The sequence below is a fragment of the Elaeis guineensis genome, chromosome 12 (assembly GCF_000442705.2).
Source record: "Elaeis guineensis isolate ETL-2024a chromosome 12, EG11, whole genome shotgun sequence".
In the NCBI taxonomy this organism is placed as follows: Eukaryota; Viridiplantae; Streptophyta; class Magnoliopsida; order Arecales; family Arecaceae; genus Elaeis; species Elaeis guineensis.
Genome location: NC_026004.2, coordinates 88396859 through 88410846, shown reverse-complemented (window position 1 = coordinate 88410846; position 13988 = coordinate 88396859). Strand labels below are relative to the sequence as shown.

The window sequence follows — 13988 nt, the reverse complement described above, 5'->3', positions numbered from 1 at the left end:
CCAAACCCAATCAAAAGACCATCAATCAGTTAACATTAAATTTGAGATGCCCAAAATTCTCCCTAACATTGTCCACAATAGGATAACCTACTTGTGAGAATTGCATAGCTACATTCTGATTAGCCAAACAATCAAGAGCATGATCCTTCTCTTTATCAATACAAATCCACCTCTACTAGCAAAAACTAGTTTTAGTCTTCCATTAGACCAACTTTCGGGTTAAAGAATTAATGTTTCTAACTAATTTCAAAATAACTCAAACCACCACACTCCACTATGCACTTTGATCTAAATTACCAAAAATTCTATACATTCTCAAATGATTCCTGACCAAAGTAGTTCTCTACATTAGAAACAAAAAGACCAAATATCTCAAATTTCCAAGTTGAACTGGGGTAGAATCTTTTTGCCTTCAATTTGTATCGAGAATGCTTATCACAATTAACCCTCAAACCAATAGCCACATTTAAGGTCATGGCATGGGCTCCGCCAATCTTCAAGAGTCCAATAAATCTAGAATTAGTCCAAAACTTGACAATCAGTTTAAACAATTTCAAACCGACTTTTCTTGTAAAAGGATTAATTCCAAACTTCAACAAATGAGAAGACCTCATGTCAACATCCCCATGAGTAGAATTAACTCTGTTATTTCTCATAGAGCTTTCCTCACCATGATCCTTATCATCCATTGACCAACTTACCTGAAATTCTTGTCCCTAACATGTTAAACTCATATAAGTCTCCCAAAACTAATTTTGCCACTAAATTTGACAATAGTAGTAAGATACCTTAGATTTGCCTAGAAACCTAAACCTTGACTTGAAGTTCAATACACCCCACAATCTCCAACAAATATGAGGAAGATCAAGCGATCTGATCCAATGATGGTAACTTAAATTATTAAAGATTCCATCTAGATGTGTATCTCATGTCTTCACAATAAAATCTAATCCACCCAATAGAGAATTACATGTATTTGTAGCATCACAAATATATTTTCCTCTACATACTAGTTTCATTCATAATTAACATATAGGTTCAACCCTTGAAGAATATTCCATTTTAATATCATGAAACTTTTAGGTCCCATCCTGAATAACTTATTGCTGATAAGTTTCCAAACAAATAGTCAATGACCAACTAGAAGGCTTTAATGGTTTGCACCCATATCAAATTTTGGGATTTCAAATCACTTAGATGACAATTGAACAAGTACACATAACACAATATAACCAACTCATATAACATACTAAATTCTATAGTCGACATCTCTCACTCTCATCCTAGGTCAAATCCCACTTACTGAAATCAAAGACATCAATCACCTCCTTATGCTCACTATATGCAAACCTCTATGCATGAATTTGTCATAATATTTAATAAGCTTAAACCTCAACTTTAAATCCTTTTCTACGGCTTCTGTCATGTCTTTAGTGATCATAACCTTTTGCTCAAATATCACTTAAGTCACTGTCTATCACGCTCCCGATCTGAGATCATAAGTCTAGAGATCATGGCAACCACCGTATATTCATAGAGAACTCACTCCTCACAAGCATGCAAGACATTCCAAATATGATATCAATGCATTATAGTGAAATTTATAATAAATTAAGTTCAAAATTTAACTAACTAAAATCAACTTTAATCTCTCACAAAATTTCAACAATATTCAAAAGATCTTACATCAATCATACCTCAAATAATAATTATGTGAAAACACAATAATAAATCTATGTTATTGACTCTTGCTTCTAACTCACTCCCAAAGCAGTACCTATATCTGCAATTAAGAATCTGAATCTAAAAAGAAAGGAGAGATAATGAGCTCGATAGCCCAATAAATAATGAATATCTCAACTAGATATTTTGGATATTATCATAATATATGATACTTGAAAATATGTCATAAATAAATATAAGAATATATTCTATGCTAAATTAATGCAGATCAAATCTTTTCAAGTACTCAATCCATACATAATCATAAATCCAATTCGAAAAAAAACACATATAACTCAACCATCTTAACCATGATCATACTTATACCCTATGGTAGGGCTAGAACAGAAATAATGAGCTCAATTAGAGTGCCAACATATAACCCTCATTGGCCGGATTTAAAGTACCAATGCATAATCCCAATTAGCAGGGTCCATAGAACCAATGCATAACCCTCATTGACTAAATCTATGTTATTGACCCTCGCTTCTAACTCACTCCCAAAGCAGTACCTACATCTGCAATTAAGAATCTGAATCTAAAAAGAAAGGAGAGATAATGAGCTCAATAGCCCAGTAAATAATGAATATCTCAACTAGATATTTCGGATATTATCATAATATATGATGCTTGAAAATATGTCATAAATAAATATAAGAATATATTCTATGCTAAATTAATGCAGATCAAATCTTTTCAAGTACTCAATCCATACATAATCATAAATCCAATTCGAAACAAAACACATATAACTCAACCGTCTTAACCATGATCATACTTATACCCTATGGTAGGGCTAGAATAGAAATAATGAGCTCAATTAGAGTGCCAACATATAACCCTCATTGACAGGATTTAAAGTACCAATGCATAATCCCAATTAGCAGGGTCCACAGAACCAATGCATAACCCTCATTGACAGGATCCAGAGTACCAACATATAACCCTAATTAGTAGGATCTAGAGTGCTAATATATAACTCCCATTGGTAGAGACCAAAGTATCAACATATAACACCCATTGGTAGGTTTTAGAACATATAACAGAGGAAGAAGGGTTTGGCACTTCTCTCTTTTTTTTAATCCCTGGCTGGATCACCAGTCGGTGACTATCACCCCATCGTGAGGCCTTAGATTGCTTAAAGCAGTGAAGGCCTACCCAACCCGAAACCAATGGTTGGTGGCAGAGAACTACAAAACAGAAGAAAAACCCAAAATAGGGGAGACTATTTCTGAAGGATTTTGGCAACCTGTCGGCTCCAAACAAGATAGAATGACAGCCATGCAAAAGAAGGGGATTAAGGGCTGGAAATCTGGCAATCTTTTTGGCCAGAAAAACCAAGGAAAGCTCGGCAAAATTCTTGGAACCGGTGGCTATTTCTCGTGGTTTCCGGTGGTGGAGTTTATGGGAGGAAGAGATCTATTCCTTATAGTCGAGAACCTAGGGTTTAATTTGAGTTTTACCCACCCTAGGACTCCTAGGAGTCCACCGGAGAATGGAGAGGAAGAAGACTCTTAATCAGAGACTTCTCCTCATCTAGCTTGTGCTATCCCACACGTAAACCATGGGTTCGGGCCTCTGTAGGCTGGCCTATGGGCTTAGAGCTGGGTTAGTACACATTTGTAGGTAACTTATGCTAGTACATGGACATGCATGAATGCATGCATATATACATGCATACATACATGTACTTGCATGCATGTACATATGAGTGCAAGCATCTAAGCATGTGTGCATGCAATACTGACTTTCCTAAGGTGATGATGACAATTGGTTGTTGGAGTAGAAATTTTCAGATTGTTTGCATGTCGCGTTATAAAATACAGACAATGTGATGCAGAACAATGGATTGCCACCAATACGTATTGCAAAAGGCAGTGATGGCATGGAACAGAAGTAGGCTAATAGAATACCAATACGGTTCAAACAAACTGCACAAAATGGACAAAATGTAGTAGATTATAACATTTCAGTCACCACAGATGAGAAATGTACCTGATTCAGAACTTGGAGACAAATTAATAAATGAGCACAGGCCAATAAATAAATGAAACAGAAGCAATTAGGCCAAATAGAAGTTTGGATTTAACATATCTATATAGGGCTACCATGTTTATCTTCTTTCCGACTGTATCCTATCCAATCAGGCAACCTGATAACAAGAAGTAACAGCAAAATTTGCAGCCACATGCAAAATACTCACGTCAATGACTTTCCCTGGAATACAATCGGAGGAGCAATAGCAGCTAGGGTACAAAAACCAGTGTGTATCTGCACAATGGCATTGTGATAATACAAAAAAGAAGTCAATCAATAGTCAAAAAAAAATATAGATTCCCAATGATTGATCAAGGAAATCACCAGGTAACAAAGGAAAAACCAACCAAACTTCACTGCACTGTCAGTTCTGCATAACAAGAACAAGAATTAAGCAACATAGGATCCAATAAATGCTTGCTGACTTATGCAGAAGCGCATGCATGATCAATCAAAATGCAAGGTATACAAAAGTCAGAACTGCTCCCGACTAAGTTTGCAGAATTTTAGTTTCAAATCATGTGAAGTTTGATTTTCACAGAGTTATAGCAAAAGTGACCAAAACTGAAAAACAGCATAATAAGTAGAAGATAACAAGAGATAAAGAAAAACATACAGATAATTAGGGCCTTTTGAATTTCTTATCATAGAATGTTTTTGTTGATGGTTACCCTGGATAATCTAAACTGGTACATCAGTGCTGCCATGTAACAATAATAAAAATGCTAATCTGCATAGATTCATGAGTCATAAAATAAACGACAAAACTTGAGAGCTAACAATATAGGGTTCTACAAAAACAGCTATCATTCAAGAAACCAGTGGATTCGAATTAGTACCATAAAATAAGTCTGGTTTTGCAAATTGCTGACAAAATGTAAGTGTTTTATTTTTCCAAAACTATTTGTTTCTAAAGAAGATAGAGCAGATTTTGAATATGTCATAGCATTATAGGTATATAATCAAAATTTCCCCATTTTGGTTCAAAAAATCCATTGAGCCCAAGGAGTTTGAAGATAATGTTTCATTTAAGAAAATTCCAATGCATATTCAAACATCCTGTGGTCTACATATGCTGGCCGAAAATTTACATTTAAAAAAAATTATGTTTTATGCCGATTATTACATAAGTTTGATATGTCCAGCATAACAATTTTAGTAGTTGTACACTAGTAACCAATAACTCCTCAAGTAAATGTTAAGTCAGGCAATAACTTCATGAATGCTGTACCAAAACCATGAAATTGCTTTTTCGAGTAACAAAAAGGAAGGTTAAGATAGTTAGGCTGTTCACTGCTGAGTATAGACAACCTACCTCATCGCATTATACAAAGGCTTGTACCAAAGCACATATGACAGGGGACAACCAAGCATAGCATAGATGGTTGCAAGGAAAAAAATCTTAACACCTGTAGATTTAAAGCAAACCACTACAGCTTTATTTTTTGAGTAAAAAAAAACTTTGTATAAGAATCAAGCCTAACCAGACAGATAGCAGACATTATGCTACAGAACTATTAAGAACTTTACCTCCCCCTTTAATCCAACAAACAAATACAGCAATAACATTCCATAAAAGACATAAAACTATTCCTGCAAGGCAAAATGCCAAAAAGACATTATTAAATAATTTGCTAATACAATAACAATTCTTCTTACTACAGTATATAGACTGCATAACTGAACAGCATACAACAATATTCCACCATAGTCCACCTGTTATATACCACCATACTCTAGCCTTAAAATTCATATTATTATATATTGGATCTGTACAAGCAATATAAGACTTAGGACTGTAAAAATCATTCTCCAAAATAATCTTGTATTAAACAATACTCTGAGAGGATAATGATAAAAATATGATATCTCAGAGTAATATCTGATAAATGAAAAATCTATGAAGGAATTGACCATATCATAAAGTCCTCCATGCAAGATACCAATATGTCATTTGCTGCAATGGCATGAAAATAACAAAGAGACATGTTTCTAGATCAACAACCACCATACTATTTTGGAAAAATACATTAGATTCATTAGAGGAAAAGGAGACCAGCACTCCTCAATGTGGCTAGCTTAGCTTGATTGCATGGCCATATAAGAATAAGAAATCAAACTCCTGTTACCAGAAAAGTTGCCATGTTCCAAATGCTAATAGTCATCTTCCCTACTTTCATCACTATTTCAGAAGTAGCATGTAATGAAATTGTACTCCAAACCAATGCAGCACAAAAGAATTAATATACACTCGGATATGAGCTTACCTTATGCCAATGCTATCTATACTGCTAGGCTATTTCAGCCAATATACATGATAATATCCATGCATGCTTGCTTATCTTATACTTCAAGCAGTGACACCCTGAACCTCCATATAAACATATATGCAATTATCTGGCTATACCAAGGATTGCCGAACGATGCCGAGTGCCTACTGGCATGGCTCAGCCAATCAGTTTGGAATACGAAGTCACCCTTCCTCTCCACTTTGCTTAGCTTCATTCCCCCTCCACTATTTTGAAACTCAAAGCCTAAAGCCCTCTATCTCTGGTTGGTCCAGTGATGGTGATGTATGACAACAACGATGACAAGGTCCTCCGCCAAGTAAATCTCCCCCCCCCCCTCTCTCTCTCGCTGAATCCAAGCCTCTCTCCCTTCCTCTCTCTCTCTCTCCCCCCTTTCCTTCCCTCCATTTCCCTCGCTTCGTCTCTTTTTCTCTCACTAGTTCAAGCCTCCATCTCTCTTTACCTCAGCCTCTCTCCCTCCCTTCCTCTCTCTCTTTCTCATCGGATCCGAGCCTCTATCTCTCTCTTGTTGGATCCTCACCTCTCTCTCTCGGCCTCTCTCTCCCTCTCTTCCTCACTCCATTCCTCTCTCTCTCTCCCCTTCTTCCTTTCTGGTTCTCTTTGTTCTAATAAGGCCCAGAACAGCAGAGTCTCACATTATACTGAATTGTTCGCTAGCCGGTACAGCCTCTGGTACCAGTTTAGTGAAATTTGGGCTACCATTTCCAAACAAGATAAAAATCTAAGCTCTAGTATTTTACATCACAAATAATTCCTTAGAAGAGTTCTAGAGTTATGCAGATAATTTCTAATGTTAAATCTCCATTACATCAAGTTTCTTCTTCAAACTACAGACCCTTATATACCCCTCATTGTAGAGGTCACTGCTTATAAGACCCTAAAATTTTCTTTAAAGAAAAACATAGTTTCAAAATCACACAAGTAGTCAAACCCTCCTTTAGCTTATTATTTTAGATCCCATCAATGCTATCCATTTTATCTAAAGATAGGTATCAACTTGAAGAATATGCAGCAAAAAAATTTATAATCATAATAATTTTCAGTATGTCAACAATTTCCGTAGATTCACCCTCTTTAATTGTATAACATACTGTTTGAGTCACCCTTAATTATCCCCAAATTTAAGAGTTCTAGGTAATACTCATGATGACACATCTTATTAAAAAACTGAGCCAAAAGAGGAAAAATTCTCTTCCTTTTAATAAAAGGGAAAGAAACTAAGAAAATCTAAAGGATCCATAATTTGATTCCAAGTGCTTGTCATATAATTTAGTTAAATATCCACAGCTCTAACTCTTTTCAAATCCAAAAAATTTATTGCAACTAAATTCCCTTTTTTGTTGATTACTGACCTCCACTGTCTCTTTAGCCAGTTTCTAATTCAACTACAAGCCATAGTATTTTCCAAATTCCTGCACACCAAGTTAAACCATCCTTTATAATATTTTTGTACCATCATTGCTTTTCATTTTAACTAAAGTCAGGTATCAACTTGATGAATATATAGCACAAAAAGTTGTAATCATAATAATTTTCATTATTCTATGTCTCATAGATTTCACTTTTGTGAAATTTGAGTTATTATAAAAGATTTCAAACATTTTTTACCTTTTTCATCTACTATTTCTATTATGCATATGGGTGTCACTTAATTGAAGTTAGATAACTTTTATTTTTCTCTTTGCATGTTGGATTTGGATCAATTTTAATAAAGTCATTTGTGAGAGTAGTTAGTTGTTGGGCATTTGTCATTTTGATGGCATGATAACCTGGTGATAAGTTGAGCATGTTATGGTAGACAAAATCCTGAGCACATGCAAAACTTATCTAATAGGGTCATGGAATTCCATACCGATCTGAACCAACCGATACGCCCCATATCGAACCAAACCGATCGGGAACCGATCCGATTTGGGCCAAAAGATCAAAAAAAGATCTCGAACAGCACCGAACCGATCGATTTGGTGCGGTACAGTCCAGAATCGCATGAAACTGTGCGGTTTTAATCTGTTCGGCTCAGTTCTACCCTAAATCGAGCGGCATGTGGGTGGTTCAAAATTTTAAGATAACCTTTCGAAAGGCAGAGAAGCAATGCTTCTCTATTTCTTCTTTGCCCTTCTTCTTTCATTTTGTTTTAAATAGAAGAAAAAAATGGAAACAACCCCCAACTCGTCAGATTTTCCATAATTTTACCAAGAAACCAAGATATTTCAACCAAATCCAAGGTAATCCAACTTTTCCTCGCTCATTTATTTTTTTTGTATTTTTTGGCCAAAAAGCAGCAATAAATAGAAAAATAGGAGAAATCATGCCAAAATTTTTTATTTTGGTATGATTTTATTATATGCTGTAGATCTTTGGATGATCTATATGATGATACTAAAATTATTAATTTTTATTAATTATATATTTTTAAAATTAAAAATATATTTTTAAAATAAAAAATTATAAAAAATAAAATTCAAAAAATAACTGTAAAATTGAAATATTGTTCAGGATGATTCAAGCTACTTTTAGTATAAAATTGATATCTGATTATGAAGATTTTGATTCATGATGCACATAGTAGCCTAGATCTAATTTTGATGTGCATGATATGTTTCTATTTGGATCTAAGTTCAAATAAATTTTTAGAATTTTAAAACTTAAAAAATATTTTTTAATTAATTAAATATGTAATCAATTTATAAAATATATAAAATTAATAATATATTTTAGCTAATTTAGAAGTATTATTTGAAGCATATAACCTATTTTCTAAATTTATGAGATTTAAAATTATTTTTTAATACAAACAAATTAGATATAAATAAAAATTATAAAAAATTAGAAGTATAAAATATATTATTCATATATATTTTTGAGGTTTAAAAATTAGATTTTTTTTTTTAAGATGACAAAATTTTATTATTTTTACATAATTATTAACTGATGTGTTTTGTTAAACTTACATAACTAAATCCATCAAGTAAGAAGAAGGATCTAGAGCATGATATTGGTTAGGATCATGACAAGATGCTCTCGGCTCGATACCATTGGAGATACAAATGGTACAACACAGAGTTCAAAAGAGAAGGGATGATTAGGTTGAAGTAGCACTTGACTGGTGGTTAGCTCGATGTAGCCATATACCAGAAATGCCCACAAAAGATTTGACAACTGATGAAAAAGTACTTCATTGATTTCAAAATAACGAATGAGAGGACAAAGCAGAAGAGGATAGAGATAGACCGTCTAGCTGCAGAGCCACCTTTTTATAACTCCAGAGAGTCAAAAAAGGCATCCACTCTAGATGATGAGGAGCTACAGATTGAGACTGTCATTCAGATGGTCTAGATGATTAATACTAACTGAAAAAGATAGCCAGATATGAAGAATGATTTGGACCATCGTGCTATGAATCAGGATTTGGCTCTACGACTGCAATGGGAGAGTCTAAGTTCAGGAAGAGCTCAATTAGGGAGACCGTCAGTAGAGGCAGGCATAGTATTTCGTCTGTGTTGGAGGATTTTGGCAGTAGGAGAAAATTCTCTAAAAAGATTCCAACCGGAGCCACCATCCATGATTTGGATCCACAGACTTTCTCCGGTGAGGATCCAAAGCAGTAAAGGATTGATAGTATGCTGAAGAAGGATATGTGGCGAGCTATTGAATCATAGTTTCATTTCAACTACATTCCAATGAATGCAGCAAGCAACACATACTATTGGTCTACTATTTCAGCCATACAAGCTATCGGTCCGGGTATAGATCCTCTAGGATTTAGGGATATCTATGGTGAGATTCTCAATAATAACAAGAAAGATCTGCAAAGATGCATTTCTTCTTATAAGAATAAATGGCCCCCATATATGGACTAACAATGATGTGTGATGGTTGGACTAGTCCTACTAGGTGGAGCATCATCAACTTCTTAATATATTATGATGAAAAAATATTTTTTCACAAGTCAATTGATACTTCAGATAAGGTGCACAACTCCACGTACATCCTTAGACTGATGAAGGAGGTGATTGATATGGTAGGAGAGCAGAATGTTGTGTAGGTCATCACAGATAATGGACTGCAGTATAAGGCTGTCGGAGAGTTGCTGATGGAGTGATGATCGAATATTTATTGGATCCCATGTCAGCTTGATTCTGCCTCCTTCCCTTTTTGTGCTAGATCGAATGGCATCGGCTCCCTTCTGGGAGTCACCCAGTCTTTGTCTTTCTTTGGTTGGAATAAACAAACCGCAACAAGCACATTCCCCTTAACAACAAAACCCTAGCTTCATGGGATCGAGGAGTCCTTCGCCGTCCATGGCATCATTAGGAGCACTTTCCCTTCGCTTTATTATTAGTTTAAGATATAAGTTGGTCTTGCTGTTCCTGCAATCTAATTGGTTGGCAAGGCTAATAAGATGTCTTTTACATTTGCTGGCAAGTTCGGAGCAATAGCAGAGTAATTCCAATTTCTCTTGCAGCTCAAAACTTTATTAAGCATAAGATCATCATTTTCTATCCCATTTCATTCATCTTCATTCAGCAGATCCCATAGGCACCCCTATCCCGTCCTTAGAGCCTCAATATCTAAGCCAGCCAAGGATTGACTCATTGTCGGACTCAGTTTTAGGAGGGAGGACCACAAAATGAATATATATATTATTCATATATATTTTTTGAGGTTTAAAAATTAGATTTTTCTTTTTTAGATGACAAAATTATATTATTTTTACATAATTATTAAACTGATGTGCTTTGTTAAACTTATAGAAATGAATCCATTAAGTAAAAAGAAGGATCTAGAGCATGACATTGATTAGGATCATGGCGAGATGCTCTCGGCTCGATATCATTGGAGATGCAAATGATACAACACAGAGTTCAAGAGAGGAGGGATGATTAGGTTGAAGTAGCACTTGACTGGTGGTTAGCCTGATGTAGCCATATATCGAAAATACCCACAAAAGGTTTGACAACTGATGAAGAAGCACTTCACTGATTTCAAAATAGCAAAGGAGAGGGCAAAGCAGAAGAGGATAGAGATAGACTGCCGAGCTGCAGAGCCACCTTTCTATAACTCCAGAGAGTCAGAGAAGGCATCCACTCCAAATGATGAGGAGGTATAGATTGAGACTGTCATTCAGATGGTCTAGATGATCAATACTGACTGAAAAAGATGGCCAGATATAAAGAACGATTTGGACTATCATGCTATGAATCAAGATCTGGCTTTGTGACTGCAATGGGAGAGTCTGAATTCAAGAGGAGCTTAGTTAGGGAGACCATCAGTAGAGGCAGGCACAATATTTCATTTGTGCTGGGAGATTTTGGTAGTAGAAGGAAGTCCTCTAAAGAGATTCTAATCAGAGCCACCATCCATGATTTAGATCCACAGACTTTCTCCAGCAAGGATTCAAAGCAGTAGAGGATTGATAGTATGCTGAAGAAGGAGAAGAAGAACAATATATGGCGAGCTATTGGATCATAGTTTTATTTCAGCCACATTCTAATGAATGCAGCAGGCAACACATACTATTGGTCTACTATTTCAGCCATACAAGCTGTCGGTTCGGATATAGATCCTGTAGGACTTAGGGACATCTAATGTGAGATTCTCGACAATAACAAGAAGAATCTATAAAGATGCATTTCTTCTCATAAGAATAAATGGCCCCTACATATGGACTAATGATGATGTGTGATGGTTGGATTGACTGGTCCTACTAGGTGGAGCATTATCAACTTCTTGACATATTGTGACGGAAAAATATTTTTTCACAAGTCAATTGATATTTCAGATAAGGTGCACAACGCCGCGTACATCTTTGGACTGATGGAGGAGGTGATTGATATGGTAGGAGAGCAGAATATTGTATAGGCCATCACAGATAATGAGCTGCAATATAAGGCCGTCGGAGAGTTGCTAATGGAGTGGTGACTGAATATTTATTGGATCCCATGTCAGCTCGATTCTGCCTCATCTTTTTATGCTACATCGCATGACATCGGCTCCCTTCTGGGAGTCACCCAGTTTTTGTCTTTCTTTGGTTGCAATAAATAAACCGCAACAGGCACATTCCCCTTAACAACAAAACCCTAGCTTCATGGGACCGAGAAGAAGTCCTTCGCCGTTCATGGCATCATCAAGAGCACCTTCCCTTTGCTTTATTATTAGTTTAAGATATAAGTTGGTCTTGCTGTTCCTGCAACCTAATTGGTTGGCAAGGCTAACAAGATGTCTTTTATATTTGCTGGCAAGTTTGGAGCAATAACAGAGTAATTCCAATTTCCCTCGCAGCTCAAAACTTCATTAAGCATAAGATCATCATTTTCTATCCCATTTCGTTCATCTTCATTCAGTAGATCCCATAGGTGCCCCTGTCTCATCCTTAGAGCCTCAATATCTAAGCCAGCCAAGGATTGACTCATTGTCAGACTCAATTCTGGGAGGGAGGACCATAAAATGCTAAATAAACTACATACAAAAGGTAAAAGAACAATCAACATTTCTGCTAATACTTCTGTCACGATAGAGGATAATACCGAATTATGGATGGAGAAGTATGGATTCGGGGGCGAAATTTTTTTTCTTACCAACTTGATCTTGTTGCGCTTGGTAACAAACATGCATGAACCATTTCTCTAAGTATGTGCCCAGATAGCCCAAAGTCTCCATAGTTAGCTCTAGGTCTTCTAGTCAAAAAACAACGTCGATGAAGATGTATAGGTGCACTATTACATGGTGGGGATTGCTATTTTTCATGAATTTCTCATTAGGAACAGGAACAAGGAGAAGCGAGAACCACTTAAATGGAGGAATCGATTGTATTTCGTCCTTTGTTCCCCATAGCAACTGGGGATCAAAAAGCACCAAATTTGATAACTTATTAAAGGAAAGACGAAGTAAGAGCATGCTATTGAAGATGTTGCAACATATGTCAAGGAGTCCTCCATTGATTGTGTACAAACAAAATACGAGTCCAAAAATAAGATAATAAAGGGTTTTGCTAATGGATGCACATTGCATCGACCTTATGTTGATGGATATTGAGAAGCTTTGTAAGGTACAGCAGGCAGTAGACTCAGCCCAGACTATTACAAGATTCATGTACAATAATACATGGGTCCTATTATTGATGCGGATATACACTAAGGGGGAGATCTTAAGATCGGGTGTCACATGGTTTACTACAAACTACATAGCACTTGATAGCCTTCTAGACAAGAAAGCAACCTTGTGTCAGATGTTTGTCAATGCCGAGTGGTAGGAGAGTGGATATGCAAGGGCCAACACTAAGAAAAGTTATGTGGAGAACTTGGTAATGAGTCAATTATTTTGGCAATGGGCCGATAAGATAGTGAAGGCTATCAAGACATTATACGAGGTGCTTCAGACCATGGATAAAAAAGATACTGCAGATGGGCTTCTTGTATCACATGATGGAGAGGGCAAAAAATAGATCAGCGAGATAGATTTGAAACATGCTCAGAAATACATCAGCATCATCGAGCGATAATGGAACGACCAGATGGGTCGGACTTACATCTAGCAGGAAAGCACAAAATCAAGAATCATTTGAAAATTTTTCTTCTCTTGTACTTATATAAGTTTACTTAATCATTTGTGAAATTTATCTATAGCTTACTATCTGAATCTGAAGTTTCAATATACTATACCAGGATAGATATGGATAACGAGCTTCTGATTGCTCTCTATAATATGATATATAAGATGGCGCGCGATCCAGAAATCACATCTATGTATCTGCAAGAGGTATGTTAGGTTAACTGAGGTGTGAGCATTTAACTGAATCCAATCTGCAACCAATAACATATTTGTTAACTTAACAAATATATTTTCCAAAGACAAAATCATTTAAAGAGGGGACAGATAGCTTTGACGTCTCATTGGTTGTTGTAAGCAAAAAAAAAGATG

The 13988-nt window shown here is 35.9% G+C and overlaps 1 protein-coding gene across 2 annotated transcripts in view; it reads right to left on the bottom strand.

The window, feature by feature from the left end:
* The window catches only part of LOC105061177 (secretory carrier-associated membrane protein 4), a 59898-nt gene that overhangs the window by 39716 nt on the left and 6194 nt on the right, over positions 1-13988 (bottom strand). The window contains exons 6-9 of one of the 2 annotated variants that reach the window (XM_010945151.4): positions 5290-5352; positions 5075-5168; positions 4084-4129; positions 3926-3993 (exon numbers count right to left, since the gene is read on the bottom strand). In XM_010945151.4, the coding sequence (XP_010943453.1) occupies positions 3926-3993; positions 4084-4129; positions 5075-5168; positions 5290-5352 (271 nt within the window). The remainder of the gene's footprint in view (positions 1-3925; positions 3994-4083; positions 4130-5074; positions 5169-5289; positions 5353-13988) is intronic. The other variant, XM_073247145.1, reaches the window with a different exon arrangement.